This window comes from Mytilinidion resinicola (assembly GCF_010093595.1).
Source record: "Mytilinidion resinicola strain CBS 304.34 unplaced genomic scaffold BDZ99scaffold_5, whole genome shotgun sequence".
In the NCBI taxonomy this organism is placed as follows: domain Eukaryota; kingdom Fungi; phylum Ascomycota; class Dothideomycetes; order Mytilinidiales; family Mytilinidiaceae; genus Mytilinidion; species Mytilinidion resinicola.
The window spans coordinates 1133485-1161336 of record NW_022985441.1 but is presented as its reverse complement, the minus strand read 5'-3'; the positions used below and the strand labels follow the sequence as shown (position 1 = coordinate 1161336).

Sequence of the window (27852 nt, the reverse complement as noted above, 5' to 3'; positions counted from 1 at the left end):
TCGGCCTGCTGGTGCGTTCGGACACTTTGCTAAGGATCGTCGACGGCCTGATCGATAGCACCGGAGCATTTTGGGCGGCATGATGCCCGTCCCGGCAGGCCCTGCTCTCTGACTTGCAGCCTCCCACTCTGGGCGAGCACTTACGGGCAGTGGTGGCATTGGAGGCTCCCCACGGCTATATGGACAGCGTCATGGCCCCATTGCTGCAGCATCCAGCGTTTGGTGCAGTGGAGATTGGCGCCCGGCGCGCAGTCCGCCGCCCTCGACTCGATTTCACGGCGGGCGGGGGGTGGGCGACGAGGATCGCCTGCGTGAGCAGCATGAGGCAGCTCGTCGCTAGCGGATGCTCCATCCATGGGACGAGGGCGCGCGAAGTCCATGGCTGGGCCTCGCGGTCCCCGGCACCAACGCTCTCACATGGGCGCCGTGTGCTGCCGTCGTGCTGCCGCCGTCTTGCCGTCGTCAATGTCGTCGTCGCAGCAGCGGTCTCGACGGCACCGGCCTGTGGCTCAGCTGGCTAGGGGGCTGGTGACGCGAGCGTCGTCGTCCATCCTCGACTGTGGCTGCTGCCGGTGCTGGCCACTGAGGGCGCAGGAGCATCGCGGCCGCGCGCAGATGCTCGTCAAGCCTCGCCGGGAGGCGTCGATCAAACCGGGCCACGACGTTCGCCATCGCGCGGCTTCAGGTCGGTGAGCAGCGGCGTGAGGGGTGCGAGCGAGGCGGAGGGCAGTGGGTGGATTAGACATCGTCCTCCCTGGCGGCGGCCCGCGAATGGGGTGAGTGTCCGGCCGCTTGGGGCCTGTCAGTGTGCAGCCACATTCGCAATCTGCCCGCCTTCACCAACCTTATTCGCTCCTCTCGGGGCGCGAGCCGTCAAAAGCAATCAGCGCGTCCTCGCCGCTATCGAATTGGCAATGAGGCCCTGGAGACCCCTTCTGGAGCACTGGCAAGGCTGTCCAGGGCGATCCACCCGCGCAACTCCTAACTCTCACCCCCGAGGCCTGCCATGCACGCTTCCGGCACCGCCCCAGCCCCGACACCAACGACACGGCCAGCTGCTTGCTCGACGAACCATCAGCCGAACGCGGACCCAGGCCGCGCTGCCTCCGTGCCATGGCTGTCGTCCACCATCTGCAGGTGTAAACAAGGATCCCGACGAGATCTCTGAGATCGAGTTAATACCAGGTGATCTCCGTCGAGCCAGGGCAGCTCCTCCAGCACCTTCGCCGTGAAGCTGCCGCCATGCTCCCCGCTGTCTCCCACTGACCTCAACACCACTGCCACTTGCTCGCGAGCTGAGCCCCGAGTCAGACGAGCCACCGCGTTCCCATAGTCCTCCCAGCGTCGCGTGGGCGAGCCTTGCGGCTGTTGATGGGCCCACAAGCAATATCAAAAGGTACCCATCTCGCCTTTCTCGCGAGCCCCTCACTTCTTTTGCCCCCCCCCGCGTTGGTCACTTCTTTATATCTCCTCGGTGCTATGGTTGGCGCCATGTCGTGGTTCATCAGGCATCCTCCTCTCGTCTAGTTTCTGTCGTTGTCGTTGCCCCTCGGCGTTGCTTACGACATGCAGCCTCAGTGGATTCTAAGATCTTGCACGTCCTGCCAGAGTCCACGTTACGTGCCGGAGAGCTTTTGCCCAGCAGCCTACTCCGGGACTGCCACTACCAGCACCCAGCTTTGGACTCCGGCTGCGCCCGCGGGATTCGAGCATAGCGCGCAAAGAGCGATGAATATACTGGCCTTGCCTCCGCCGTGCACTCTCCACCAAACGCCTTCTGGGCGACGTCAAGGGCCAGGTAGTCACCTGGTCAAGTTCCCCCAGCCGTTTAGTCCTGGTACGTCGGGGCCGTACAGCTATCCATCTCCTCCCATGTCAGAGTCTCAGTCGCCCGGTCGACGCTCCGCTCGATATCTTGACGAGGAGGGCCATCCCTACCCCCCAGCCGCGAGCCAGCCGCCTCGATCCAGAGAACCTGCGGCAGCCCCAGTGAACCCGCGACTCTCCACGTTGATCCAGGGCATACCGCAGCAGCATCAGCGTTACGCCGGAGGGGAGCAGCCACGAGGTCCGGTCCAGTATCAGCAAGGCCATGCCATCCAAGGCCCCGCTTTCGGCGGGGTACAGGCGCCTCAACCGTATGAGTTTGGATTTCTTGGGCCTCATGGTGGTGCTCGTACTGTGCTCGGGGGTCCTGGTCCGGGTCCCCAAGTGCAGCCGACGGCGATTGCTGCTCCACAACCGTTGCGACCCAACAAAACAGCACGAAGAACCAAAGTGCACGTTACGTCGGCATGCGTAAACTGCAAGAAAGCGCATCTCAGTTGCGATGTGCAGAGGCCATGCACTCGTTGTCTCCATGCTGGAAAACAGGTACTTACCCAACTGCTCGACCGTTGAGGCGCATGCATTGCGCGTCTTTATCCCGGACTGACTGAAGACCTATAGGACTCATGCAGGGATGTGCAGCACAAGAAGAGAGGAAGACCAAGACTTCGAGACCAAGATGAAAGAGAGTTGGAGAGGTTTACTCTGAGAAGAGAGGGCGTAAGGGACTCGTTGAACCGAACATTGACGCTATCCGCAGCAGAGCCAGGACCCCTCCCGCAGCCGCCATTGCAATCGCCACAAGAGCACGATCCTTTGCGAAGTCTAAGGAGATCGCAGCGAGGGTCTGACGTAAGGCCCCACGTTCCTCAGCAGCCATTGCTGCCGACTTCGGTGACGCGTCCAACGAGCGTTGGCACTCTCGGGGGGTTCACAACGGCGCCGTACCCTGGTTCTACTTTAGGACCTTCTGTGCGTCCTGTGGCATTCATGAACTTGGATTTGGTAATATTGCGAACCAACCAGGCATTCAGGGACTTAATGGGGGGAGACGATCGGGGAAAGAACTTTGCGGAGCTGGTAAACTATCGCCATCGAGAGACGCTGGCACGACTACGAAATAGCCTTCGACAGGAACGAGACGACCGAGACCCAGCTTACATGGCTCCCATTACCCCACAAGGACAACCGGACCCTATACAGGCGATTCCTGAGAGCGACGTCGAACTCGTCAGTCAGGGGTACACAGACCGTCCCCACCTCTTCAACTTCCACATACCAACTACACCGATTCAATCCCTGCAGGTGCAAATCCGTCTGGCGAAGGCTTCGGTGTACTTTGTTACTCTCGTCGTTCACATTCCACGAAGTGCTGGTCCAGCTCCGTTGTTGACCTCGTACATGGCGCCCCCAACACCTGTCCAGTCCGGGGTACCTTCAGGACCTACATTGGGGCCCACATCAGCACCACCACCACGCGACTACGGCCAATACTCTCGACCCGCATCATCGGCAAGCACGTCCGCTCCATCGTCACCATACTACAACTTCTCCGCCATCAGGACCTCGCTCCCCCAAGCTCCTCTGAGCAGCCCTCAGTATACTCATAGTCCTGCGTATGGGTACTCCCCAACTGCTCTAGAGCCTGGTTACTTCCAAACCTACCAACCCTTGTCTCATCCATCTCCCTATGTACCATCTTCACGACCGCAATCATCTACTTCTGACCCAAGACAAGGGCCGTTTCGTGAGGGAGGACCTCCGCGACTGGAAGGGCTCCAGCTCCCGCCGATACGCACTGCACCTGCCCCGCCTCTGCCATCACCACTAGGACAAGAGTTTGGGGAGGGCCAGCGAGATCGAGTCCGACGACGAGAGGCCTCACCTGGCACGGAAACACAACCTGAGACACCTGAAAAGCGACGACGACTAAACATACACGAGGTTTTAGAGTGAGCATGGAATAAAGAGGTGCACGCACCTTGGGTCATAATAATACACAAAGAACCCATCTTGGGAAATTGCGACGACTTAGAAGAGAAATCAGGCCGCCAGATTGCGACTGAAATGACGAGCTGGCCTTGTCGCTCCCGTTCGAAAATCACCAATGTTGTACGAATCTGATGTAGCGCAGCATATTTATTCTTTTTCAGGGGGTGTACGTGTGTGTTGTCTTAGGCAGGCACCCCGTCTCATTGCATCGGAGCGCGTCATATTCTTAAACGAAAGAGATACCACAGATTTCCCGGGCCCACCAGCTTTTCCAATAATCTTTATGGTCACGTCGGGGATGTACTCGGGCATACATATACATATATGCGAGGCAGGGGCGAAATAAGGGAGGGCCAAGGACAGGCATGTAATCTTGGGGATTAGGAACAGCCAGGGCGGCGCATACGAGAGGCGTTGAAAGAATTTAAGGAACAAGAGACGGGGGAATGATTTCTTATCTGGGGGCCCTTGCGCATGACCAGCGCTCGAGGGGATCCGGCGAGCTCTTCAGTGGGCATGGCGGGCGTGGTGGACGCGGATTCTATGCAACGGGATCACGCATCAGCGATCTATGGGCACGCTGGAGCTTGTGGAGCGGGCTGATTGGGCGTCTTCGGGGAATTTTAACGATGCGGCCGCAGGCTTCATGCATGGTTGGTCAGGCAGTGACGCTGGCTAACGGTCGCGTCCTGGGCTTGCACGACGCTGTCGTCGCCCCTGTTGGCTCGTCGGGGGGCGGTCGTCCGTGGTTCGCGGTCACCATTTCGGCAGGCTCGCAGATGAGGTTGAGGGTGGGGAGCATGATGCTGGGGATGTAGGGTTCTCTTGGGGTCACCATTTATACACCAATGGGCCATATTTGTATTGTGTATTGTAGACAATGGCATGGCGTGAGGGCTCAGTGCAATATGAACCTCTCCATCAATCCGCTGATCCCTTAACAGAGATGAAAATGAAGCAGGGCCATGCCTGACGCCTCGCCAGCATCAGCAAGCCTCAGCAAGCCGAATCAAACTCCAGCACCCATAAGACGCCTTGGATTCCAGCACCCGCATGCAGGAAACCGATAGGCTTCACCAGCACACCCGTCACATGCCGGCATTCGCTCAGCCCAGCACCCTCCCCTCCCTCCGTCACCCGCCATAGCCACCACCACCACCACCACCCCCCTCCCTCACCCAAGCGCCTTCAGCTTTTTCTTCTTCTTCATCTTCGGCTTCTCCCCCTCCTCTCCCTTCTTCCCCTTGAAATCCCGCCAACTCCCAATCCGCTGCTCCCGACTCTGCTCCCACGCCTGCTCATGCTCCCTCTTCCGCTTCCGCTGCTCGATCTCCTCCTCCTCCTGCCTCTGCGCGCGGCCCTCCTCCTGCAGCTGCGCCTTCAGCTGCTTGCGCCGCCGCAGCTCATTATCAATCAGCACCTCCTTAGTCTTCTCGCGCCAGTCGACCGCAAACTCCTTAGTGCGCGTCTCGGGGCTGTCCGCCGTCCACTTGTGCTCGCGCATCAGCAGCATGCGCGCGTCGGCGATGGCCTCGTCGAGGCGCGTGCGGTGCTTGTCGTCCATGAGCTCGAGCTGGGCTTTCTTGAGGCGGTCGAAGGCGTCGGGCGCGCTGGGGTTGGCCGTCTTGTCCGGGTGGATCAGCAGGGACTTTTTGCGGTAGCAAGCTTTGATGTCGGATTCGGGGACGCCGGGCTGCAGGTCCAGCACGGCGTAGGCGTCGAGTTTGAAGGCGTTGAGGATGCCTGGGGGCGGGGGGGTTAGTCAATTATGGGAGGGGGGGGGGGGGGTGTTTTGGGGGGGGGAGGGGACGGACGGGCGATTTCTGCATCCTATCGGTTTAGTTAGTAGAGAAATGGAAGGGGGAGGAGGGAGACGGACCTTGTCGAATTCTTTGGCTTCTTTCTCGAGCTCGTTGAGGGCGTCGAGGCCGCCGTCGTCTTGGAGGTCGGCCATTGGGGTGGCGGTGTGATGGTTTCGCGAGGCACTTAGAACGAATGAAGTGGGCTTGTCAAGCTCGAGAAAGGTAAGTAGTGAGGCCTCTCACAGAAACTGCGGGTGAAGCACAGCAAGGCAAGGCTGTGTTGGAGGAGGCCCGCGGTGGAGTATTCATCATAGACTGCCACTTTATGTTCAAGGGAGCCTTCCGCCCCGCGACAAGAGGGACGAAAAATGGACCCGCTTCTCCAGCTGGCCCGTGCGTGAAATTTGTTCTGACCTCGACCTCCAACTCCAACACTACACTCTCTCCATGTATTGAGAATGGCGCCCACGCTCACCGGCCGCGCGAGGCCGACTAAACCGAAGAAGCAGCTGGGTACGCAGAAACGGAAGCGTGACCATGGCGACATCGAGGCGCTGGAGCAGAAAGTGGCAGAATTGGTATACCTTGAATCCTACCGGTACCTCCATACATGTACTTATATAACTCTAGGACCCCAAAACCAGCACCTCCAAAGACTTCAAAGAACTGCCGCTCTCCGACTTCACACGCGCCGGCCTCAAAGCCGCCCACTTCTCCGTCATGACCGACATCCAAGCCAAATCGATTCCGTATATCCTCAAAGGCAAAGACCTGCTAGGCGCCGCGAAGACAGGCCAGGGCAAAACGCTCGCTTTCCTGGTTCCGCTGCTTGAAAACCTATATCGTGCCCAATGTGTTGGTGTAGACGCTGGGCTGGCCGGGATAATCCTCTCGCCCACTCGAGAGCTCGCAACACAAATTTTCGACGTTCTGCGAAGGATCGGGTCCAAGGGCCACATGTTTGCCGCCGGTCTAGTAATCGGAGGCAAGAGCCTTGCGGAAGAACAAGCCGCGCTCGCACGGATGAACATCGTGGTCGCGACGCCGGGTCGCTTGCTGCAACATTTGTCGCAAACCGCGGGGTTCGATGTCGATAACCTAAGGATGCTGGTGCTGGACGAGGCCGACCGGATCCTTGATATGGGCTTCCAGCGAGACGTGGATGCTATCGTGGAATACCTCCCGAAAGAGCGACAAACACTGCTATTCTCGGCTACGCAATCACGGCGGGTACAGGACCTGGCACGATTGAGTCTGAAGGACCCGGAATATGTTTCTGTGGATGAAGGAGCGGCTGCTGCTACTCCGAAGTCGCTTCAACAGAACTACGTTATTACGCCGCTTCATGAGAAGATTGATACTCTTTGGAGTTTTATTCAGGCGAGTAAGAAGCAGAAGATTTTAGTGTTTCTCTCCTCTGCGAAACAAGTTCGGTAAGTTGGTCAGAGGTTGACTTCAGGAGTTTGTCTAATCTTTGCTAGGTTTGTGTATGACTCGTTTCGACATATGCAGCCCGGAATTCCTCTCCTTCATCTTCATGGCTCTCAAAAACAGACAGTCAGGCTAGAAATCACACAGAAGTTCTCCGCATCCAAGAACTCGTGCCTCTTTGCTACCGACGTCGCCGCCCGTGGCCTTGACTTCCCAGCTGTGGACTGGGTGGTCCAAGTAGATTGTCCTGAGGATGTCGATACGTATATCCATCGCGTAGGAAGGACCGCAAGATACGAACGCGACGGCAAGGCTGTCCTCTTTCTCGCGCCAAGCGAGGAGGAAGCAATGCTAGAGCGTCTAATGCAAAAGAAAGTTCCAATCGAGCGCATCAACATCCGCCAAAAGAAACTGCAATCATTAAAAAATCAACTGCAAAACATGTGCTTCAAAGACCCTCAGCTAAAATACCTCGGCCAAAAAGCCTTTGTTTCATATGTCCGAAGCCTTTACCTCCAACACGACAAAGCCGTTTTCAAACTCTCCGAGTACGATCTTGAAGAGTTTGCGGCTAGCCTGGGATTGCCAGGCGCGCCTCACATCAAGTTCATGAAGGGCGAGAATGTCAAGGACCGGAAGAACGCCCCACGTTATGTGCTCTCAGACTCTGAAGACGAAGAAGAGGTGGACGGTGTAGCGAAGAAACTACCGAAGAGCAAGGATGGCGTACGGACGAAGCATGACCGCATGTTTGAGAGAACCAACCAGGACGTCTTCACGGACCACTACACGAAACTCATCAGAACTGAGGACGACGGGAAGAAGCCCGAGTCGCAAGCTGACACTGCCGCCAACGATGACGATGACTTCCTCTCCGTCAAACGCCGCATCCCTGTTGACGAAGACCTCTCTGAGCTGGATGATGATAGCGATGACGACACTGGGTCGAAGCACAAAGTCGTTGACCTCCCTGGCGCCGTCACGCCGCTGATATTAGACAGCAAGCGCCGGGAGAAGCTGCTCAAGTCGAAGAAGAAGATGCTGAAGCTAAAGAACCGGGGTTCAAAGATCCTATTCGACGACGAAGGCAACGCCCACGAGGTCTACGAACTCGAAGACGAAGACGCCTTCAAGGCGAAGGGCGAGGCAGAGGAGCAGAGACAGCGCTTCTTGGCAACAGAAAGAGAGCGCGTGCTCAAGGAAGACGTTGGCGATAAAGAAGTCGAGCGTGCACGCAAAAAGGCAAAGAAGGAAAAGAAGAAGAGGAGGGCGGCTGAGGCCGAGGCTGAGGAAGTTGATGAGAGCGACGGCGGCGTTGAGCTCGACGGTGCGGCCAACGAGGATGCGTTCAAGGCGTTCTTGGATGTTACCCAGGATGTGTACGATGCTGGTGCGGAGAAAGACGCGAGTCCGCCTCCGACGAAGAGGCCGAAGAAGTGGTTTGAGGACGCGAGCGATGAGGAGGCGGGTGAGCGGACGCGGAAGAGAGGGAAGAAGGGTAAGGGGAGGGCTGTGGAGCAGCCGCAGACGTTGGAGGACTTGGAGGCGATGGCGTCGGGCTTGCTTGGGTAGCGCTGTAATACTGGAAAACCCAGAAGGCCTGTGCAATTAGACCGTGTTCATACATGGATCGCTGCCGCCACCTGCGTCGTTGGAGATAGGGCCGAAAGCATGCACAACAGGGTTAACAGCTCTCGCGGAAGTGACTACTTATCACGCTTATAGACGTGAATCCTACTGCCAGATCTACTAAAAAAGTATCCATACTGCTGGTCCAAGTTCTCCCGAAAGTGTCCCCTCGGGGTGATCGCTTTTCACTCCCCCATTACAAGCCTTTTAAATCAGCTCTCCAGATAACAGGATTACAAAAGTTAGACAGAGCACCCCCCGCTCAGAGAGACTCTCTTCTTGAGTGTTTTGAGAAGTTCTTCCCAAATGAACCGCATGAGGTCTTATTTGGTAGACGCGGAGGGGTACGCGGCATGCCCTCGTTGTGGCCCGTTTTTTTTTTCACGCGGAAGTAACGGCGTCTATCTTAGGTTGCTGTCAAGAGGGTTTAAGAGGGGGCTTTTGGAGCGCCCCCCTACTTTACTAGTAAGGCTTTGAAGTCTGGGTGGGCGTTCTTACCGAATGAGCCGTGGGAAAGGGGGATTTTTTGGTAGACGCCAGAGGGATAACTACGCAAGCGTGCCCGTATCGGAGCCCGTTTTTGCGATCCAGAAAACAACAGACCTGTGAATTAGGCTATTGGCAAGAGGGTTCAGGGGAGCTGTTGGCGGCGCTTCTGCTTATTAGAGTAGAAGACCAGTTAGAAGTTGGTACAGAATCAACGGGCGCAAGAGCCTTTTTGGTTAGACGTTGAGGGAGTACACCTCGTGCTACTCTTTTAGGCTGGAAGCAACGGGCCCTGAATCGGACTACTGCCAAAGGGCTTGAGATGAGTTGTTGGGGTAGTTCCGCTCGACAATTTCCGCGCTTTCGTTAGAAGAAGTTACAGAATCAACCGCGCAAGAGCTTTTCTTAGTAGACGTGGAGGGGCACACCCGGTGCCCTCTCTTTCAAGCTGGAAGCAACGGGCTTCCGAATCAGGCCATCGGCAAAAGGCCTGAGAAGAGCAGCCGAAGGACCTCCGCCTAGAAACTCCTCACGTGTGTAAGAAGTTCTCACCAAATCAAACCGTGCAAGAGGATTTTTGATAGACGCGGACGGCACGCAGCGGCGACACCCAGCACGCTCCCAATGGCATACCAAAGCACTAGAAAACGCTACAGATCCCCTCATGAACACATGAACTCATGACTTCTACTAGACGCCATGCCTAGGTAACCAAGCCCCAACGCCGAGAATGCATAGCCGTACAATTACCGCGCTCCCTGCCTTGTACATACCGGCTCAACAGCTACTCTCTCCCTCCTCCCTTTCCGCCACCTCTCCCGTCCGCCTCACCCGACTCACCTTCTTCGGCAATGGGTCCCTCTTCGCGAGCTCCGCTGCTTCTTGCTTATACCGCACCTGCTCCGGGGAGTCATCGACCAGCAGCTCTGGGCAATGTCCCGACTTCTTGAAATGGCGCTTCACGTTTTCCCACCGACAGTCGTTTTTAAACGTGCAGCTGGGGTGTAAGCAGCGGTAGGGCCGCGCGCGGTGGGTTTTCTCGTGCTTGGAGAGGTTCGAGGAGTCGGCGCAGCAGAAGGCGCAGATGCGGCAGTGGAAGCATTTGTCTTTGATGTGTTTGGCATTGATGTGGGTTTCTGAGGGAAGGGAAAGGGGTTAGGAGCTGCGGAGCATGGGCTGTTGGGAGTAAGCTTACTGAGTTGAGTAGCCGTCGTTGTTACGTAGGGACAGTGCTGGCATTGATAAGGCTTGTTGCCTGCATGCGTACGTTCGTGGTTATCTTTGGCTTGGTTGGTGGCGAAGGTCTTTTCGCACCCATCATGGCCACACTTGTAGGGCCGATCTGTGATGTTGTAAGTATGAAATACCGATTGAAGTTATACGAAATTTCAACATACAGCCAGCATGCACAAGCAAATGTCTGGCCAATTTCGAGCGTTGCTTGAAGTCCTTTGTATGGTCTTCATCGCAACCCTCCCACTGACAAAAGCAAGATCCGTTCGTCTTGCCTATGTGACAGGCTTTAATGTGGTTGTGAAGAGCCTCTGCAGATTTGAATTGGTCAAAGCAAATCACGGAAGAGGTCGGCTTCCATCTGCAAATGTATGCTCCATTATCTTTAGGCGTGGGTCTAAAGCTTTGAAGAAGAGAAGGGGAGCGCAATTGATCTCTGAGACCATCATCTGAGGATGGCTCCATTGACAATGATGACACCCGCCCCGATGCTGAGTCGTCACCAATCGGAGACACAGACATGGTAGTTTTTCCGGAGCTTGTTCCTGGTTTTGATATCGGAGAAGGATATGAAAAAGCAGCACTGTTAGCTTGATGCTTCCCAGGCCCCATGTGTACGTTGCCGCAATTCATCAGGCTTGATCGAAGGTCTGAGTTTAAAAATTGAGGCATCGAGGTATCCCAAGATTGGCCACCTAACAGCCAAGGGGATGACAAAGGATGCACAGAGTTGGCGGACGGTTCCGCTAGTTCACTGCTCATGCTGCTTGATGTCTGGCGGTGAGGATATTCGAACCCGGGCGTGTTTTGTTGCGCGAAGGATTGGCGAGGGTGGCTTGTAGAGCCAGATTTCGTCAAGTGACCAAAGGGTCGATGGTTCGAGCCTCCTGATATGTTGTGACCACTCTGAGGTATCTCATGACACTGTTCGCATGGCTCAAGATTGCCGTGGCAGCAAGAATGAGGGCCGTAGTAGCAATGTTCAAAAGACATATCAATAAGACAAGTATGGGTGTCAGAGAAAGGATGAGTTTGTATGAATTGTCCATTGGGGTGAAAAAGGGACCTGAATTCGGTCGTGTTGGTGTCTGAAGAGAACAGATCCATGTTCTCCATTGCGTGTGACTGGTGACTCGAATTTCCGTGAAACGAACGCTGTAAACCGAATGAGGATTCCACCTGAGCGGATTGGTCGTGGTAGCTCGTTTGGTTGGACCCCAGGACGAAGGGAGCCCGACGAGCAGTGTCGCTAGGACATGGTACCACGGTAGAGAGCGATGAAGGGTGATGGCTCACGTGGCAAGGGTCCCAATTGTCCTGCAGCGGGCACGGATCCGCGTCACAGGCTGCGCAAGGGCATTGGACCCCGGGACATGAGATCTTGGTACATGGGTCGCGGCACTCGTCCTCAAAACATGGCGAACATGGAGTGTTGGCGCATTTTATATCGCACTGCGCTTCGCAGCATGGAGCAACTTCGGGGCAGACAACATCGCCGGGACATTTTTTATCCCCAGAGCAAGGGATTGCGCACTCGTCGGTGCAATCTTCGTTCATGACACAGGCATCGCAAAGAGGGCGGAAACGGGCTTTTGGGATATCAACCGACTCGTCGTTAACTGTGCTCGTCCAGTTGTGTCCAGAATCCGGGTATGTGGAGGGGTATTTGGACGACTTGAGGCTCGAGGATTGCGCATGGAAATGTGGAATGGTAGAATGGCAGCCGGTTCCCGGGGGACAACAGAGGAGTTCAGGGTTGATATGGCGGGGCGGGTGGTCGTTCTCGGAGTAGACGTGGTGGGAAGTAAGGCTGTTGATAATGTTGCCAGCGGCGCACCGCTTGGAGCCGGCGAGGGCGGATATTGCAGGAGACAACATGACCGAGATGGAAGAGAAAGGTCTTGGAGAAAGTGAGGCTCAGCTACACGGACAGGCAGTTAGCACCCTGAGAAGCGTTGGAGTTGACAGGGCGGACATCACGGTGCTCAACGATCGGCCGCAAGCTTTGCACCAGCGAGGGGCAGATTCGGTCTCTGCCGGCCAGACGGACGGGGGTGGTAGGGTAGGCAGTGAACACGCCGCAGAGGAGCATGCCTTCGCCAGCAGAGAAGGGATGCCGGCGATGCGTGGCAGTGATATCGTCTCAGGGCCTCTAGGTAGGTGGGGTTGGGGACATATTTTGGGGACCAGAGGGCTGGGGTAGATTTGGCACGTGACAGAGCAAGAAACTCTACTCTAATGTGCTATGCAGGTCCCCTTCCGGTACCGTCTTTCTCAGAAAGCGTAGGAGCGAAGTATCTCAACGGCAGGATTTGCTCATCACAGGGAAAACATACGAAACGTTCCATTTGACCTTTGATCAGCCAGTTCCACGCTTCATGGTGAGACCAGCGCAGCAAACCTGCCTCCCTACGTTGAAATGTTCTATTCCAAACGCAGAAGAACCTATCTCTCTCTAGACTATCCTCCTCGCTCTCTCCTAGCACTTCTCTTTCAGCACTCGACATCATCTTTCTCAACCCATCTCCACCATCCCAAGCTCCGCTCTGCACAGCCTCACTTCAACCCCACACTCTCCCCACGCTCTCTTAGCCTAGCCTAGGTATCCACCCCTCTAGTTCCACCTCCACCAACCTCACCTCCTACCCAGCTCCCTCCCTCCCTACCTTAGCTCCTCCCACCACCCTCCCAGGCGCACAGCCGCAAAACAATGGGCAACACCTGCAGCGGCCTCTGCGGCGGCGGCGACAAAGACCACTTCTCCACCCCCGGCCGCACCCTCTCCTCCGCGCCCGCCGCCAAGCCCGCCTCCGCCAAACTCCCCTCCCAGAAACAGGCCCAACGCGCCTCAACCACCGGCGGCGGACAGACAGTCGGCGGCACCGCCGCGCGCTCGGCAGATGATCCGCGGGCTGCAGCTGCGCGGGCTGCCGAGGTGAGCTACCCCATCTCGAATTGAAGCTGCGGGTTTGGAAGGGGTTGCGGAAATTGGATTATTGGGTGGAGAGTGCGGGGCTAACGTGTGCGACTAGGCGCGGTTACAGCAGGCGAAGGGGAAGGGGAAGCTGGGCGGGGAATTGGATAAGCAGAAGAAGCAGACGATGAATGCGACGAGGGTGCAGGAGGCGCGGGATAATCTGGCGCGCAAGGAGACGGAGCGGAATGCCGAGATACAGAAGTATAGTTGAGGGATCAGGGAAATTGGGAATTGGGGGATGGGCGTTGGATGCGGTTGCGTTGCCACAGGAGGGGTGTCATACTTGTAAATACATGCACGGCATTACGATTTCACGAATATGAAATGCGTTGCCTGCCTTCCATGCCAAGAGTATCAATCCAGGGACGCTTCCGAATCTTGAATACCTAGGTATGAACCTTAGAACCGCTCACATCGTTTAGCATCCAGCTGTGGACAGTTGCCTACTAGTGTCACCATCAAAGAGCAAGGAGAAGGTATGATGCAAGAGGCATATCATGCTTCAATTGCTCTGCTATAGGAGGTTTTTTTTAGTTTTCTGTTTTATGGCGGTCATCAAACAAGTGCATAGCACCGTTTGAAGTAACCTAGATGTGCCACCATATGATTGACAGGGTCGCCAATTCTTGGGAGCCATCTCCTCCATGAACCACACTTTCTAAGTTTCCGCTAGTCGTACCCGAAAGCCCAACCGTTGTTCACCCATCAACCGTAGCCCAACCATGTTACGATTGACAAAATCGCCAATCCAGCGATATCGTTATCCACATGAGCGATGCTCAATGGATCCCCGCCAGTCGTACGGGAACCCAACCACCATATCCATCATCCATAGCCCATCCATTACGCAGGAAATGAAGACAAAAAAGACGCCTGTGCATGCAACCAACCAAGTAACGTATCTTTGCTCATGTACTCGGTTTCGGAGAAGCGTCACACTGCTTTAGAGAACACTGTATCGTCCACCACCAGGGCCTCTGGATTCATTGTCCAGAGCTGCTTGGGTTCCCTCCTTCAGCAGGTTTTGCAACTCGCGCATGGCACCCTTCACGACCGCCTCCGTGTCGCCCTCCCTATAATGTCGTTAGCGTATCTTTCCTAATGAAAATTGGATGGTACCCACACTAGGATATAGAGCTTAGGGGGGTCTCCCTCCTGAGGATTTTTGCCCGGAGGATAGAAGTTGCCCTTTGTGGTGATCGATGTGCCTGTACGATCCAGGATTTTCGCGACGTTGGTCCGGTTGGTGACAGCCCAACGAGCTTTCTGTGGAAAGTCGTTGATTTCCAAGGTGGTGTGGAAGGCGCCTGCATCTGGGCCCTTATTGTCGATTGGTTGACCAGGGTGGATCATATTCTTCTTGGTAAGACGTCCTCCGATAGCCTGGGCTGCTCGGAGAACTCTCGCCATATGATCGCCTCCTGCGCCGCCAGCGGCTAGCTTCTCGGTCCTATGGACAATGATTTCACCGTCTAGATCTGGAAGGCCTGAGGACGGAGCGTCTGAGTGCGGAACGTCTAAGGGCGGGGGTGCTGAAGAAGATGTAACCTGTATCTGCGCGGGTGCTGGATTAGCCGAACTTTGAACCGTGAAATCGTCCTCTTCCGATACCTTCTCCTTTTCAGCTTCCTCATCGGGCTCATCCCCTGTTTTGTATGCGCGCTTCTCACGCATCCTCTCTCTCTCACGCTCTTGGTCTAGTTTTTCAAGACCCTTGCCGCCGAACCCAGAACCACTCATCTTCTCTTCACCTGCCTTGACCTTCTCCATGAAAGAGTCTACCATCTTCTGTAGATCCTCGGGAACCGGTTGTCCGCTCTGTCGAAGTGCCTTGGCAATGTGGATCGACTCGCGCTCCTGAGATTCCGTAATGATCGTTACGGCTGTACCCGTGTTTCCAGCCCTACCAGTCCGTCCGACACGGTGGACATAATCCTCCAAGTGGCTGGGCGGGTCGTAGTTGATGACGAGCTTGAGCTGCTTCACGTCTAGTCCTCGAGCAGCTACCGAAGTGGCCACGACGACAGGAAGGATTCCAGCTTTAAAGTCAGAGATTGCATCATCGCGATCGATTTGCTCTTTACCACCGTGGATAGCACGGGCTGGATATCCTTTCTTCATGACCTTGTCAAGCAGATCTTCAGCAGTCTTTTGTGTCTCCACGAATATCAAGGCTCGTGCGTCTTCGTCTTCCTTAAACAACTGGCCGAGTTCGAAGAGAACCTCGTTAAACTTCTTTTCTGGTGCCACAACTTTGACAATTTGCTTGATCTCGGGAGCAACGGTAGATCTTCCACCAACCACAATCTCGACGGGCTTAACGAGGGCCTTTCGAGCGAGACTCTCCATTGATTTCGGAAACGTCGCCGAGAAGAGAACAGTTTGGCGGTCTGGACGGATGCTCTGGAGGACCTTCATGACTTGAGGCTCGAAGCCCATATCAAACATTCTGTCTGCCTCGTCTAGAACCACGTAAGTAACACGCTTCAGGTTCAGAACCCTACCCGAGTTACTAGCCATCAAGTCGATCAAACGGCCGGGGGTTGCAACCATAACGTGATTGCCTCCTCGCTTGACGTCGGCGATGTTGTCCTTGATCGGCACTCCGCCATAGCAGCACGCAGCCTTCAACGAATGAGCTTTGAGGAAAGGCTTCAATTCGCGCTGAATCTGAACCGCTAGTTCTCGAGTTGGAGCCATAATCAAGGCGATAGGGCCATCAGAAGATCCAAGATCCCGCTGATCCAGAATGTGGCGCAAGACAGGAACACCAAACGCAAGGGTCTTCCCGGAGCCGGTCTTTGCCACAGAGATCACGTCTCTGCCGGCTTCGATAGTGGGAATCGCCTGCGCCTGGATTGGAGTAGGCTTATCATATCCAAGAGTTCTGAGGACGTTGAGAGTCGACATGGAAAGAGACATTTGAGGCCATGTCTGCACGGGTTTGGGGACATCAAGACCGCGAACTTTGATACCGTCGAGCTCAAGCCTCAGGTCAGCAAGCTCCTCCGCAGTCATGTCTTGCAGCTCTTGGGACTCCGTGTAAAAGCTCTTCCTGAAAGGCTCATAAGCGATCTTGGAATGATCAACAGCCGGAAGCTCCTTCTTTTTCTTCTTACTGGCGACCGCTAGGAAATCATCCGTATTGCCCTCTGTAGCCTCCTGGGTGACATCGTCGTCGTCCGCATAGATGGCTACCGCTTGTTTTTTCGAAGAAGTCGGCTCCGGCTCATCATTGCCCAGGGCCTTCATGAACACATCGAGAGGGTCCTCTTCCTCCTCATCGTCATTGTTGCCGTTCGTGGTGGATCCTGCTGGAGCGTCTGGAGCTTCTTTCATGTCGATGTCTCCGTTTGTCTGTGCCTCCTCGCGTCGCTTTTCCGCAGCAGCAAGACGCGCAGCAGCAGTCTCTTCATCGTCGCTTCCTGCATCGCTCATGTCCACATCATCGTCCTCGCCGCCGTTGAGAGGTTCCTCGTCTGGAATGAAGTCGGGCAACTTCTCGAAGGTGCGCTTGAGAGTGACTTCCTCGTCATCAAAGAGGGATTTCTTGGGCTCGATCTTGTCGGCTGCGAGCTGCGCTTTGCTCTTGAGACCGAATGAACTCACGTTACCACCAGTTTTGAGAAGCTGGGTAGGAACGGAGGCTATAGATAAATTGAATAAGGTGCTCTGCAAAGAAAAGGATATGAGAAGGGGATATTGCGACGAACCTGCATTAAAAGTCTTCTTAACAGCAGTCGTGGCGACATTGACTGGAGGAGCGGGCAGATGCTTCGCAAGGCCGCCATCAAGTGTTGCGCGTGAGCTTGTCTTGTGGGTTGATTTCTCTTTAGGCTTGGGCTTGGACTTGCCAGTCTGCGCAGGTGCTGCTTCGGGGACCTGAGGAGATGCGGCCTGAGGAGGCGTCGGGGCCGTCTCGCTCGAAGCCTTGACCTTCCCGGCTTTCTCTTCCTCGGCCTTCTTGGCTTTCCAAGCGGCCAATTTCTCGACTCGCTCTTGCTTCTTGCGTTCTTCGTCACTCAGCTTAGTTGGAGCCGGTGTCTGGGACAGCTCCTTGCCACGGTCACGACTGTCGCGGCTAAAGCGTCTGTCTGATTCGAACGATGGGCGACGACGGTCCCTATCGCGCACATCGTCATTGCGTCCCCGGTAGTCTCGATCCCGGTCCCGGTCCCAGCCACGGTCTCTGTCGCGGCGATGGCGTCCATTATCACGGTCACGCGGATCCTCTCGGTCCCTGTCTCGCCTACGATCTCCCCTCACAGGAGAGCGAGAGCGTTCGCGGCGTGGGCGGTAGGAGTCCTCCCGGTCGTAGCGTCGACCATCGCGACGGCCGTCGTTGTATCTGAGGACGGTATCAGCCTGTGCGCCTCTATTGGCCATGCTTGCGGCCTCAAGGTAAGTGTAGTCACCCGGGTTCAGGTAAGTGTATCGATCCGCCGGGGGTTAGTGAGAGCGGTCGAAGATGGAGATGAGAGTGTGATGATGGATGGGTTGTTGTTGACGCGGGCGGCGAGGTCATGAAAGTAAGTTGCGGCTCGTGCCCCACTTCGGATCAAAGTCGGCCCGGATATTCTACGGGAACTTTTTTCGGCTCAAGATGATGCAAATTGTTGAACAGCTTTGTCGCAACTCAATTGTACTTTTTATACTGAAAAATGGCTCCACCGTCGCGGAAGCGCAAGATTGTTACTCGTGAAAGCCCAGTTGTCTCCGGGAGCGCATCTGACGATGAACTCGAAGGCGGCCTGCTGGATGGAATCCTCTCCCAGAGTGACGACGAGTCGGTAGAAGACAGTGAGGAAGAGAACATTGAAGGCCTCAGTGAGGACCAAGGCTCCTCGAGTCAAGAGGAGGACGAAGGAGATCTAGACAGCGACGAGATTCCCTCCGATGGCGAACCAGACATACGGGAGCAGATACGGAAGCTCAACACCAACGATGGAAGCTCCAAAAGCAGGCACGGAAAAGGGCCCGAGGATGTGGTTTTGCGCTCGAATGGCTCTCGTTTAGATCTTGATACTATGGAGAACGGTGGCGGACAAGATGAGGAGGATGACGAGGACCTCCAACCGAATTACACCGTCGAAGTCGACGCCAATGGCAACGAACGATATGTGTACAAGGAGATCGATCCCGTGTATGACTCAGACGACTCAGATGCACCAGAGGCCACGAACACGATTGGCGACATCCCGCTCTCATTCTACGATTCCTATCCTCACATTGGTTATGATATCAATGGCAAGAAAATCATGCGGCCCGCGAAGGGAGAGGCCTTGGACGCTCTCCTAGACAGCATAGACATACCGAAAGGATGGACTGGGCTCACAGATCCGGCGACTGGAAAGCCTCTAGAACTAAGTCAGGAGGAACTAGAAGTTCTCAAACGGATCACAAGGAACGAACTGCCCGAGGATGGTTACGATCCTTACCCGGATATGGTTCACTATTTCACTGGCAAGGAAGAAATCATGCCTCTTAGTGCTGCGCCTGAACCAAAACGAAGATTCGTCCCATCGAAGCACGAAGCGAAACGGGTTATGAAGATCGTGAAGGCTATCAGAGAAGGACGCATACAACCATACAAACCTCCCTCCGAGGAAGTGGAAGAGGACCCGGACGTCAAGACTTATGACATCTGGGCAGACGAAGTGCCGCGACTCGAGCATTACATGAACATTGCAGCTCCTAAGCTACCACCACCAGGCTACGACGAGAGCTATCACCCTCCACCTGAGTATCTCCCGGATAAAGACGAGAAGGCTGCGTGGATAGAGGCAGACGACGAGGACCGCGAGAAAGAATACCTTCCAACTGACCACGATGCGCTTCGCAAAGTTCCAGGCTACGAGAGTTTTGTCAAAGAGAAATTTGAGAGGTGTTTAGATTTGTACCTAGCACCGCGGGTGCGGCGAAACAAGCTCAACATTGATCCGGAATCGCTACTTCCCAAGCTCCCAAGCCCCGAGGAGTTACGGCCATTCCCCACGACATGCGCCGCAGTCTTCCGTGGACACGAAGGTCGCGTGCGCAGCGTATCAGTAGACCCTCACGGTGTCTTCCTGGCCAGCGGCGGAGATGATGGCGTTGTTCGAATATGGGAGCTTGTGACGGGCCGGCAGCTATGGAGCGTGAAGCTGTCACGCGACGAGGCCGTTCATGTTGTAAGATGGAGACCAGGGAAGGATGCCGCAGTACTAGCAGCAGCTGCGGGAGAGGACATCTATCTAATTGTGCCCTGGTCTATCATATCGCCCGATCTGGATCAGATCAGCCGAGATCTCCTGGACGCTGGTTGGGGATACGCGGCATCCAAGCCCTCCACAACTACAAATGGCGTAGTAAACAAGGAGTCACCAGCTAAGTGGAGTCGCCCAGGATCCAAACTCGAAGAGAAGGGCGTCCTTGTGAAAGCGACTGTAAGATCAAAAGTTCAGGTGATCAACTGGCACAGGCGCGGAGAGTACTTCTCCACCGTCTCACCAACGGGCCAGAGTAGCGCCGTCGCTATTCACACACTTTCAAAGCATCTCACACAATTACCCTTCAGGCGACTCAAGGGCATACCGCAGTCCGCCCAGTTCCATCCATCGAAGCCAGTTTTCTTTGTAGCCACCCAGACCTCAATACGAAGCTACGATCTCGCCCGACAAGAGCTCGTCAAAATCCTCCAACCCGGAGCCAAATATATCTCCTCGTTCGACGTGCATCCTGGAGGCGACAACCTCATTGTCGGCACTTACGACAGGCGTCTCCTGTGGCATGATCTGGACCTCTCTTCGAAGCCGTATAAGACGCTGCGGTACCACAAGGAAGCCATTCGTGCAGTCAAGTTCCACCAGGGCGGGCTGCCGCTATTCGCCGACGCTAGCGATGATGGGAGTCTGCAGATCTTCCACGGGAAGGTGGTTGGGGATCTGATGGAGAACGCGACGATTGTACCGCTGAAGGTGTTGAGGGGCCATCAAGTTAAGAGCCGGCTTGGTGTTATGGATGTTGATTGGCATCCGCGAGAGCCGTGGTGTGTGAGTGCTGGAGCCGATGGGACCTGTAGACTGTGGAACTAGGGTAGTAGATTCCGCACGTTTAATATCATAGTGTTGGCTCTAACTTTGCTCAAAATCCATGCATGTAAATGAACAACTTGTAAGGAGCTCTTGTGATCAGACACAACGATTCCGTTACTCTGCTCTGAACCATTGAACAAATACGATCGCAAGCCACTTGTAAGGTAGCCACTTGTAAGGTAGCTCTTTGATGCATTCATCTACGTCAGCAGGTAGTCCGGAGAAGAATAGTCTAGCTCAAGCGCTGACACAGCTGTGCTCCGTTTGCACTCAATAGCAAAATCACGAATATTCGAACATGATTGTTCTATGCTGTTGACTTCAAACGAGCTCAGAACTACCACAAAGTTAAACTGTTATTCCAGACCAAATATTCAACTATAACGCCATCTTATGCACCACCATTGCCAAAACGCCAACACTTTAGCAAAACCCAAGAGTGCCGAACTCAGTCACTCTCATCACTGTCAGAGCTCTCGTTGCCCATGTCGTCGTCACGTATCTCGAGCGGATCTTCCGTGAGCTGCGTCTCTCCGCCATTCTCCTCCCCTTCCTCATCGTCTTCGACGTCATCGTCCTCGTGCTCTTCATCCGGCTGGTCTTCCTCTGCTTGTTCGCCCATGTTCCCGTCAGTGTCATCGCCCTCGCTCCCGTCCGCCCCCATGCTTGATCGCCTCGCCTTCTTCGCAGCAGGGGGCGAGTCGTCGTCCGCGCGGTGGCCGTTTCCATTTGTACTAATGGCAGAAGGCTCCTCGGTTGGGTCTATGCCATCGGGATTCGACGCTTTTGCTGCTTTATTGGCATCGCGGATTTTCTTCCGGTAGGTGTTGCGCTTGTCGCATTGAATCGCGTTGTATTCTGCACCATTGTAAGTAATGCAAATTTGACACTAGCCTAGGATGGGATGCTTCACTCTGTAACTCGGCTTCCAACCGGGGGAGGAAGGCCTCGAACTCTAGCTCTTTTACAGCATCGAGGACGTCTTTGGGGTTTATGGTTTTCTTGCCGCCGCGCATCGTGTTTTCCCAGGACCTACGCCGATCAGTATCGCTCTGCAATAAAGGTGTATGCCTTCGAGACACAAGTTCGATTGGATTGGGGGATCGTACGTGTTCGTGAGGTAGTTGACGAAGACGGTTGCGCCTTTCGACATAGCGAGCAGCGCATCCTTCTGTATCTGTGTATTCGGCGGGAGGACGCCTTTCGCGAGCCTTTGGACCATCGTTCGGGGTAGACTGAGGTCCTAGAAGGTGTCAGGCTTGTATGCTCTTCCATTGCTGAGGCTTGCATACCTCAACACTCAGTCCGTCCTTTGGTGGCCGTGGTGGACCGTCGTCCTCAGGGTTGGAGACCATGGATGCATTGCTTTTCCGGGCCGGCATGGCGAGCGAGGTGACTAGCAGCTAAGATGAGTTCGAAGGGTGGTGGCCTTTGTGCTATGGAGTCGTGGAGGAGGCTGTCGCAGAGGTGGTGATGTTGCTCTGTGCGAAAGTGGGACCGGGGGTGGTGGGTGGAACGCGTCGAGGAGCGCGTAAAGTGCTTTGACCCCGTGGATCACTGACCTTCGATGCATAGCAAGGGAGTTTTAAATGAAAGTTGCTATTACATAGCACAGTTCTGCTTGCTCTTCTATAGCTTGGTCGACTTTTGCTATCTTAATATTGAAGCTTGGTTATAATAGCTGTTGGTGAAGCCAAGAGCTCTTGTGACTGGCTCTCGCTGTCAACCACTGGAATGTGGTAGAGAATCTATTTAGAATGGATAAGGCCTTGCTCTATGTGTCATGTTGAAGGGACATATTTCCCTTGGTCCGAGACTCGAAAGTCGTTATCAGTATGTATAAAACACTACTTGGCGCCTTCGCCTTCCGCCAACTTTTTCACAGCGTCTTCACTTTTCAAAAATTCTATCCACATCCATCCAAACATGTGGCTATCTCAGCGATACTCAGGCATTCCTCGAGTGGCGATCTATCCCCAGGCCCTCACCAGGAGACTCACGTCTCACGATCGACGATTCAAAGTCATACGGTAGCGTGCTGCTGTCGTGGCCCAGCTGTGTTGCAAGCGCCCGAAGATCGATATGACTACCCATGAACAACAGATGCCCATCATCACTTCCAGGATGGATCATGCCAGTCATTGGTGGTACGGTGTGCCCACTCGGTTGACTACTCTCTACGACATGTAGGACAGAAACGGCCTCAAAACCTGGAATCTCTTCGGAGACGCCCGAGAGCGGACTTTGTGGCAAGGAACGGCAATTTCTAGGCGAATCGTGGCAACCGACCCCCAAAGTCATGCCAAGCCGGTATGCTGCTTTTGGGCCTACTGTCGAGCTGCAGATCCGGCTTATTGTTCTCCTCAAGGAGCCTATCTACACCTCAGTCTTCACCAGTAGCATCAGAGTCACAGGCAGAGGACTGTAAGCTTACATTATTACATCAGGGAGGCCTAATCAAGTCCCTATGGTTCAACTCTATTGGAAGCCAATCCAGCAGGGTTGCGCCCACCGAAGTTTTTCTCACAAGCGCAGGGAACACGAAGCCACCAGAAAAAGTATGGTGTAACAGCATGTAACAACAGGACAAAGAGCAGGCGTATCGCTGCCTATCAACCCATATCTCTGTGCATCACTAGAAAAGCAACGGTTCTTTGTTAGCAGCCCGATGCTTGCTTAGATAGAGCTATTGAGATGCGCTCTTCTTACCCTTCCCCAACAGATTTGCCTTTGGTAAGGTAGGGGTTTCTTTTAAGTCGATTACTTGAGAGTACAAGAGTTCTGTTTCTCCGAATGGCGCATCCGCCTGGTCACACTCTGGCGGATTACTTATTTCTTTGCCGCCCCTCGCTAGCTGAGTTGTCGAGCTGAATCTTGCGGTTCTTGGGTGGGAAGGTTACCCGCGGCAAACGTTTGCCATCCCGTCGGGGCTGATAACGTACCGTTAGCACCCTTGACACCTGCATAAGACAATCTAGAACCCTACGCTACTCTTTTCACTTTATTCTAGTCCCTGCATCTCTTATACTTTGTCGCCTGCATTGCAAAGACCAAACGACCAGAAAACCAGCCATGGTGCACCCCCGTGAGCTTGACATTGTGGTCTACGGAGACCGCCATCGCGTCTACCGTCCAGGGAACAAAGTGGAAGGCGTGGTTTCTTTCTTTCCAACTACGCAACAGCACATCAAATCCCTCACCCTCGATTTCTCCGGACGATGCGTCACTAAAACCACCAGGCCTCAGTACGCGAGGCCGAGCGATGGAAGACCACCAATCCTTGAAGGCCTGAAAAGGTTCGAAGCAGAGGCTACACTCTTCAGATTCGAGCGAAGTCTTTTGGTCGATTGCACCGTCACCGCTAAGAGGCACTCGTGGCCATTTGAGTTCACATTTCCTTCGCACACGCGGGATCGATATCCAAAATGGGCCGACAGCTCCAAATTCCCAAAAGACGTCCATCAACTTCCTCCATCTTACCATATTTACATGGATGAACCTGGAAAGGAGGCTAGCATTACGTACGGGGTGACTGCGAATGTTTCGTATGGCCGCTGGCAGTATAAGTCAGATAAGGCTGCTCTACACGATCTGAAATTCTTTAACGATTCTAATGTTAGGTACGTTTGTGTGTTCCTTTCTTCTCAGTCCTTGATTTTGGAGACGCATGGCTTGATGCCATTTGATGCTTCCGCGTCACTAGTCGCGAGGCGTTACCGTATGACCGAGATCGGGGCCTAGTCGTGTATTTCATATGCATTGAAGTCTGATCATCATATTCTACTCCGTTTGTTCTAAGCTTGAAAGGCTACAATTTTCTGCTACTACCAAGATGAATCAACTGACAGTGTACATTCAAATATAGACCGCATCTCATCGCTCCAACACCCATGCCACACGTTCTCAAAGAGCAAAGATGGACTTCAACTGCTCTCCGTCCGGCAAAACACACTCTCAAACAGAAGCTTGAACACGTTGTCACTCATAACCCAAATCTTCGTACCCCTTCAATTAGCATTGTTCCAACGGTATACTGCCCGCCGTCAATTTCTCCGCAGCAAGATATTCCCTTGAAAGTTTCCATCCAGGTACGACTTTTCAAAAATCCTTCTTTTCAAGTCGTCCGCCTCCGTGCATCACCAATCTAAGCCGTAAACTAACACACAACTCCACAGCACATTCGCCGCCGCCCAGCAGTGGACCCCGAGCGCATCGATTGCATTTTCAAGAGCCTCACTGTCTCAATAACTACATATAATCGCACTGTGTGCGAAGGCGGTATACAAGACGTCACGGAGCAGCGGCGGAATTGCGTCACCCGCCGCGATATAAACACATCGATTCCCCTCGATGACTCGCCCTTCAGCCTTGTCTCAAACCTCCGTCTTGATGATAACGCTCAATGCATTGCCTCCTTTGCCACATTCACTGCTTCCCGCTCATACACGCTCGACATTGAAATGGAGGCGAAGTGTGGTCCCAAGACTTTCATCATCAATTCCAGCACTCCGCTAGAGATCCTTCCTAGTCCATCACTCAGTCGACCAGCAGCCGTTGGCCAGCCAAGAGAAAGCTTTGAGCAGCTTCCAGCCTATGAGCCGAGGCCTACATTGCCGAGCTATTCTGAGAGCACAGGGAGCACAGCTACGCTTGGAAGTTTGGCGTCGAGCGACGACGATTCAGGATCTGAGGAAGAAGGCGGTTTTGACGATGGAGTCTCGACGCCACTCACGCCGCCAATGACGCCAGGCTTAGATGAGAGCGATAGACGGGAATGGGTTCGGGACGGTAAGAGGGCTGCTGTATGAGACACAGCGCCTTCACTATCAAGGTCGAGTTTTTGGGGTCCGCAAAGCGAGAAAGATACCAATATATGAGGTTGTTGCGTGGAAAGAGCATGTCTGATGTTCCTTTAGAATCTCAATTTGTCATCTATGCTAAGTTCTTTCCTTCTAACCAGATCCACTCGAGAGCATGAAACATATTTTACAGTGCTCCGGCGTAGGCCCGTGTAGTCGTTTCTACCGCTGTCTGTGGCACCCCAAAATAATACCAGAAATCTGTAGGTAGTACCCCATTCCAGTGATGTACAAATATCTTTTCGTAAATCCGAACCCCCATTTCGTGTAAACATTGAAAATGTATGGAGGCACTTCAGACGATGTCAGCCAAGGGTACACAGACGCAGAGGGCGGAGACACTGTACAGAGCTTCTTTACTGATCTATGTAAATTTTCCGTCACTACTTTAGGGCATCGATATTTCGGGACCTTGGAACGATGGGCGAAACGCTCATTACATTTGTGTACACCTATCTGCCCCCGTCTGTGGTGGCCTGGCGAGCTTACCGGTTACTCGCAAGAACAAATTTCTGATCTCTGAAAGCTCATCGAGCCACCTCAGACAGTGGTAGGCACGTGTACACAGTCCTATGACGACGCGATGGACTGCCTGAATTAGGAAAGGTGTGACGTCTACTTCGTGGGTCACATGGCTTGGCGTCTATTGTTTTGGTCCACTTCACTTCCTCTTCTTTTGTTCTAGCCACAACCTCCCGCCTCTCCACCTCTCATCCTCTCCACCTTCCATCCTCTACATCCTCCATCCTCTCATCCTCCGAGTCCAACCATGGATCACCCGCCCCCTAGCTCATCCGACGCCCGCGCAGCAGCAGAAGCCCAGCTTTCCGATGCCATTTCGGCCTTCGAACTAGCCGCCCAAGCCGCACGTTCAGGCGGTCGTGAATGCAGCCTTATCAAAGTCGAACATGAGCATGACGAGCATGAAACCGAGCCTAAGACTATGGAAGAACTCCTTCCGGCTGTGTTGGCAGCCTACAGCAAGCTCGAATTCATCTCATATGCGTTCCCAGAGACTGCTGATAATTATGTGGATGTGGCGAGAATGAAAGCTGCTCTACTGAGGGGCAAGATCCTCTACGCCATCACCATCGCCGACAGTAGCCAAGAGGCTTACTACAACACCCACGCAGTTCGATCGGTCATGGGCAGCCTGAAAGCGGCCGATATCAAGGCCGAGCTCCAGCATTTCAGCAAACTGGTTCGGGGTCATGTTGTCATCGACGGCAAGGCCGTGGTCGAGACTATTGAAACCATTAAGGGTATTCTCGAGTGCCTGCACGCGGATGAAGTTGCTGAGAATCCTGCCAACAATCGTGCCTCTACCATGAGCGCTAACCAGGCTTCGTACCAGCAGCAGAGCGAAAACGAGTACGACCTTATCGATCTCGACGATGTCTACCCTCGGTCCGAACCTCGCCGCATCTCCTCCACCATCGAGCGGCAACTCGACGCTGGTCTTTCCCCACCAGTTTCGACCTGGGCGGACATCTGTGCCCCAGTTGCCACCGAGAGGATTATCAAGATTGGACAAATCATTCAGCCGCTTCATAACCTTGCTCTTCGCTACGGTGCGGTCAAGCCCGGAGATCGAATTGACATCCAGCTTTCGATGCTGCTCTCCTTTGCCTCCCGACTTTGCCAATTCAACCCCTCCACCGCGCGCGCGTTTCCTAGTTCGTCGAACTGATCGCACGTCCTTCTTGAGACGGCGTACGGCACTTTCTTCACACATTTGCTTAACTCTGGGAGGCATGAGTTGCATAGGGAGTGGCTAAGTCACTACGGTTCTGAGCCTTTTGGGAGATTTTGGGTTGGGGTAGGAAACCCTTCTGGTTAGGGTCATAGCTTTCAAACTATGGTTGAATTCAGAAACTTCTAAACCGTCCAACCTGCCAAAATGAGTCTGTGTGATTAGTGAGTGTCTCGTGTTGCTAACATGTCAGCGTACACTTGACGCCACCGTGTGAAGCCCTACGGGCTATTATCAAGATTTCAATTCAGAGGTGAGTACATCGTTTTGAATGATCAGCAACCTCGCTGAGCCACCTCATACGACGTCAACTACTAGCACACACAAGGGACTTACTTGCTACAGTGCCTTGTCAGAGATATCCATACACATTCCTGCTACTCTTTGTGGGGCTCACGCACTGATAGAAACCGGGAGCAGCGAATGTACACTTCCAATCTGCATACACCCTGTTGACACTGTGTGGGATAACCTCACGAATTTAGTAGTTGTCCAAAATACTGCATTTTTCTTTCATGCGGGATGCTGAAAATACTATGAAGCTCCTCACGCAGCGGTAAACGTGTGTACGAATTTCTATGACTAGGCATTGTACACTCAACACCCAATCGCACTGGGTCCCCGCGTTTTCAAGTCTTTACCCAATTTTGCTCAAAAGAGCCATTATCTTCTGGCTCAACATGCACCACGGGATTAGAGAGCTCATAGTCGCTAGCATTAGTATGCCAGACATATCTAGCCAGCGCTCCTGACGCAAACTCCTCGGATACGGCGCCCCTTTCTCCCATCC

General features: G+C 54.2%; 10 protein-coding genes across 10 annotated transcripts; 6 read left to right on the top strand and 4 right to left on the bottom strand.

The window, feature by feature from the left end:
• Positions 1-1728: 1728 nt before the first annotated feature.
• BDZ99DRAFT_507257 (uncharacterized protein) lies at positions 1729-3783 on the top strand (the record flags this gene model as incomplete). The annotated part of the gene is made up of 2 exons (XM_033724231.1): positions 1729-2373; positions 2449-3783. 2 exons carry the CDS (start codon positions 1729-1731, stop codon positions 3781-3783), a joined length of 1980 nt encoding a protein of 659 aa, XP_033580159.1.
• Positions 3784-4993: 1210 nt separating this feature from the next.
• BDZ99DRAFT_438167 (uncharacterized protein) lies at positions 4994-5941 on the bottom strand (the record flags this gene model as incomplete). The annotated part of the gene is made up of 3 exons (XM_033717609.1): positions 5699-5941; positions 5634-5649; positions 4994-5562 (listed from the first exon to the last, which is right to left on the bottom strand). Exons 1-3 carry the CDS (start codon positions 5771-5773, stop codon positions 4994-4996), a joined length of 660 nt encoding a protein of 219 aa, XP_033580158.1. The 5' UTR covers positions 5774-5941.
• A 138-nt stretch (positions 5942-6079) lies between these two features.
• On the top strand, positions 6080-8624 carry BDZ99DRAFT_517477 (P-loop containing nucleoside triphosphate hydrolase protein; the record flags this gene model as incomplete). The annotated part of the gene is made up of 3 exons (XM_033725182.1): positions 6080-6199; positions 6252-7054; positions 7103-8624. The coding sequence occupies 3 exons, from the start codon at positions 6080-6082 to the stop codon at positions 8622-8624; spliced, it is 2445 nt and encodes an 814-aa protein (XP_033580157.1).
• Positions 8625-9944: 1320 nt separating this feature from the next.
• BDZ99DRAFT_382028 (uncharacterized protein) lies at positions 9945-10865 on the bottom strand (the record flags this gene model as incomplete). The annotated part of the gene is made up of 3 exons (XM_033715264.1): positions 9945-10303; positions 10363-10509; positions 10565-10865. The coding sequence occupies 3 exons, from the start codon at positions 10863-10865 to the stop codon at positions 9945-9947; spliced, it is 807 nt and encodes a 268-aa protein (XP_033580156.1).
• A 1814-nt stretch (positions 10866-12679) lies between these two features.
• BDZ99DRAFT_460481 (uncharacterized protein) lies at positions 12680-13776 on the top strand. Its single transcript, XM_033719395.1, has 2 exons — positions 12680-13335; positions 13433-13776. The coding sequence occupies exons 1-2, from the start codon at positions 13111-13113 to the stop codon at positions 13586-13588; spliced, it is 381 nt and encodes a 126-aa protein (XP_033580155.1). The 5' UTR covers positions 12680-13110; the 3' UTR covers positions 13589-13776.
• A 77-nt stretch (positions 13777-13853) lies between these two features.
• Positions 13854-16323, bottom strand: BDZ99DRAFT_460480 (DEAD-domain-containing protein). The gene is made up of 2 exons (XM_033719394.1): positions 14501-16323; positions 13854-14450 (listed from the first exon to the last, which is right to left on the bottom strand). The coding sequence occupies exons 1-2, from the start codon at positions 16297-16299 to the stop codon at positions 14321-14323; spliced, it is 1929 nt and encodes a 642-aa protein (XP_033580154.1). The 5' UTR covers positions 16300-16323; the 3' UTR covers positions 13854-14320.
• A 1677-nt stretch (positions 16324-18000) lies between these two features.
• BDZ99DRAFT_251189 (ribosome biogenesis protein ERB1) lies at positions 18001-20692 on the top strand. The gene has a single exon (XM_033713684.1). The coding sequence runs from the start codon at positions 18039-18041 to the stop codon at positions 20448-20450; it is 2412 nt and encodes an 803-aa protein (XP_033580153.1). The 5' UTR covers positions 18001-18038; the 3' UTR covers positions 20451-20692.
• BDZ99DRAFT_251184 (histone-fold-containing protein) lies at positions 20675-22114 on the bottom strand. The gene is made up of 4 exons (XM_033713683.1): positions 21743-22114; positions 21560-21693; positions 21364-21482; positions 20675-21308 (listed from the first exon to the last, which is right to left on the bottom strand). The coding sequence occupies exons 1-4, from the start codon at positions 21830-21832 to the stop codon at positions 20899-20901; spliced, it is 753 nt and encodes a 250-aa protein (XP_033580152.1). The 5' UTR covers positions 21833-22114; the 3' UTR covers positions 20675-20898.
• A 1408-nt stretch (positions 22115-23522) lies between these two features.
• Positions 23523-25660, top strand: BDZ99DRAFT_568429 (uncharacterized protein; the record flags this gene model as incomplete). Its single annotated transcript, XM_033727786.1, has 3 exons — positions 23523-24070; positions 24316-24538; positions 24626-25660. The coding sequence occupies 3 exons, from the start codon at positions 23523-23525 to the stop codon at positions 25256-25258; spliced, it is 1404 nt and encodes a 467-aa protein (XP_033580151.1). The 3' UTR covers positions 25259-25660.
• A 764-nt stretch (positions 25661-26424) lies between these two features.
• On the top strand, positions 26425-27151 carry BDZ99DRAFT_460478 (uncharacterized protein). The gene has a single exon (XM_033719393.1). It carries the CDS (start codon positions 26454-26456, stop codon positions 26997-26999), a length of 546 nt encoding a protein of 181 aa, XP_033580150.1. The 5' UTR covers positions 26425-26453; the 3' UTR covers positions 27000-27151.
• Positions 27152-27852: the final 701 nt, after the last annotated feature.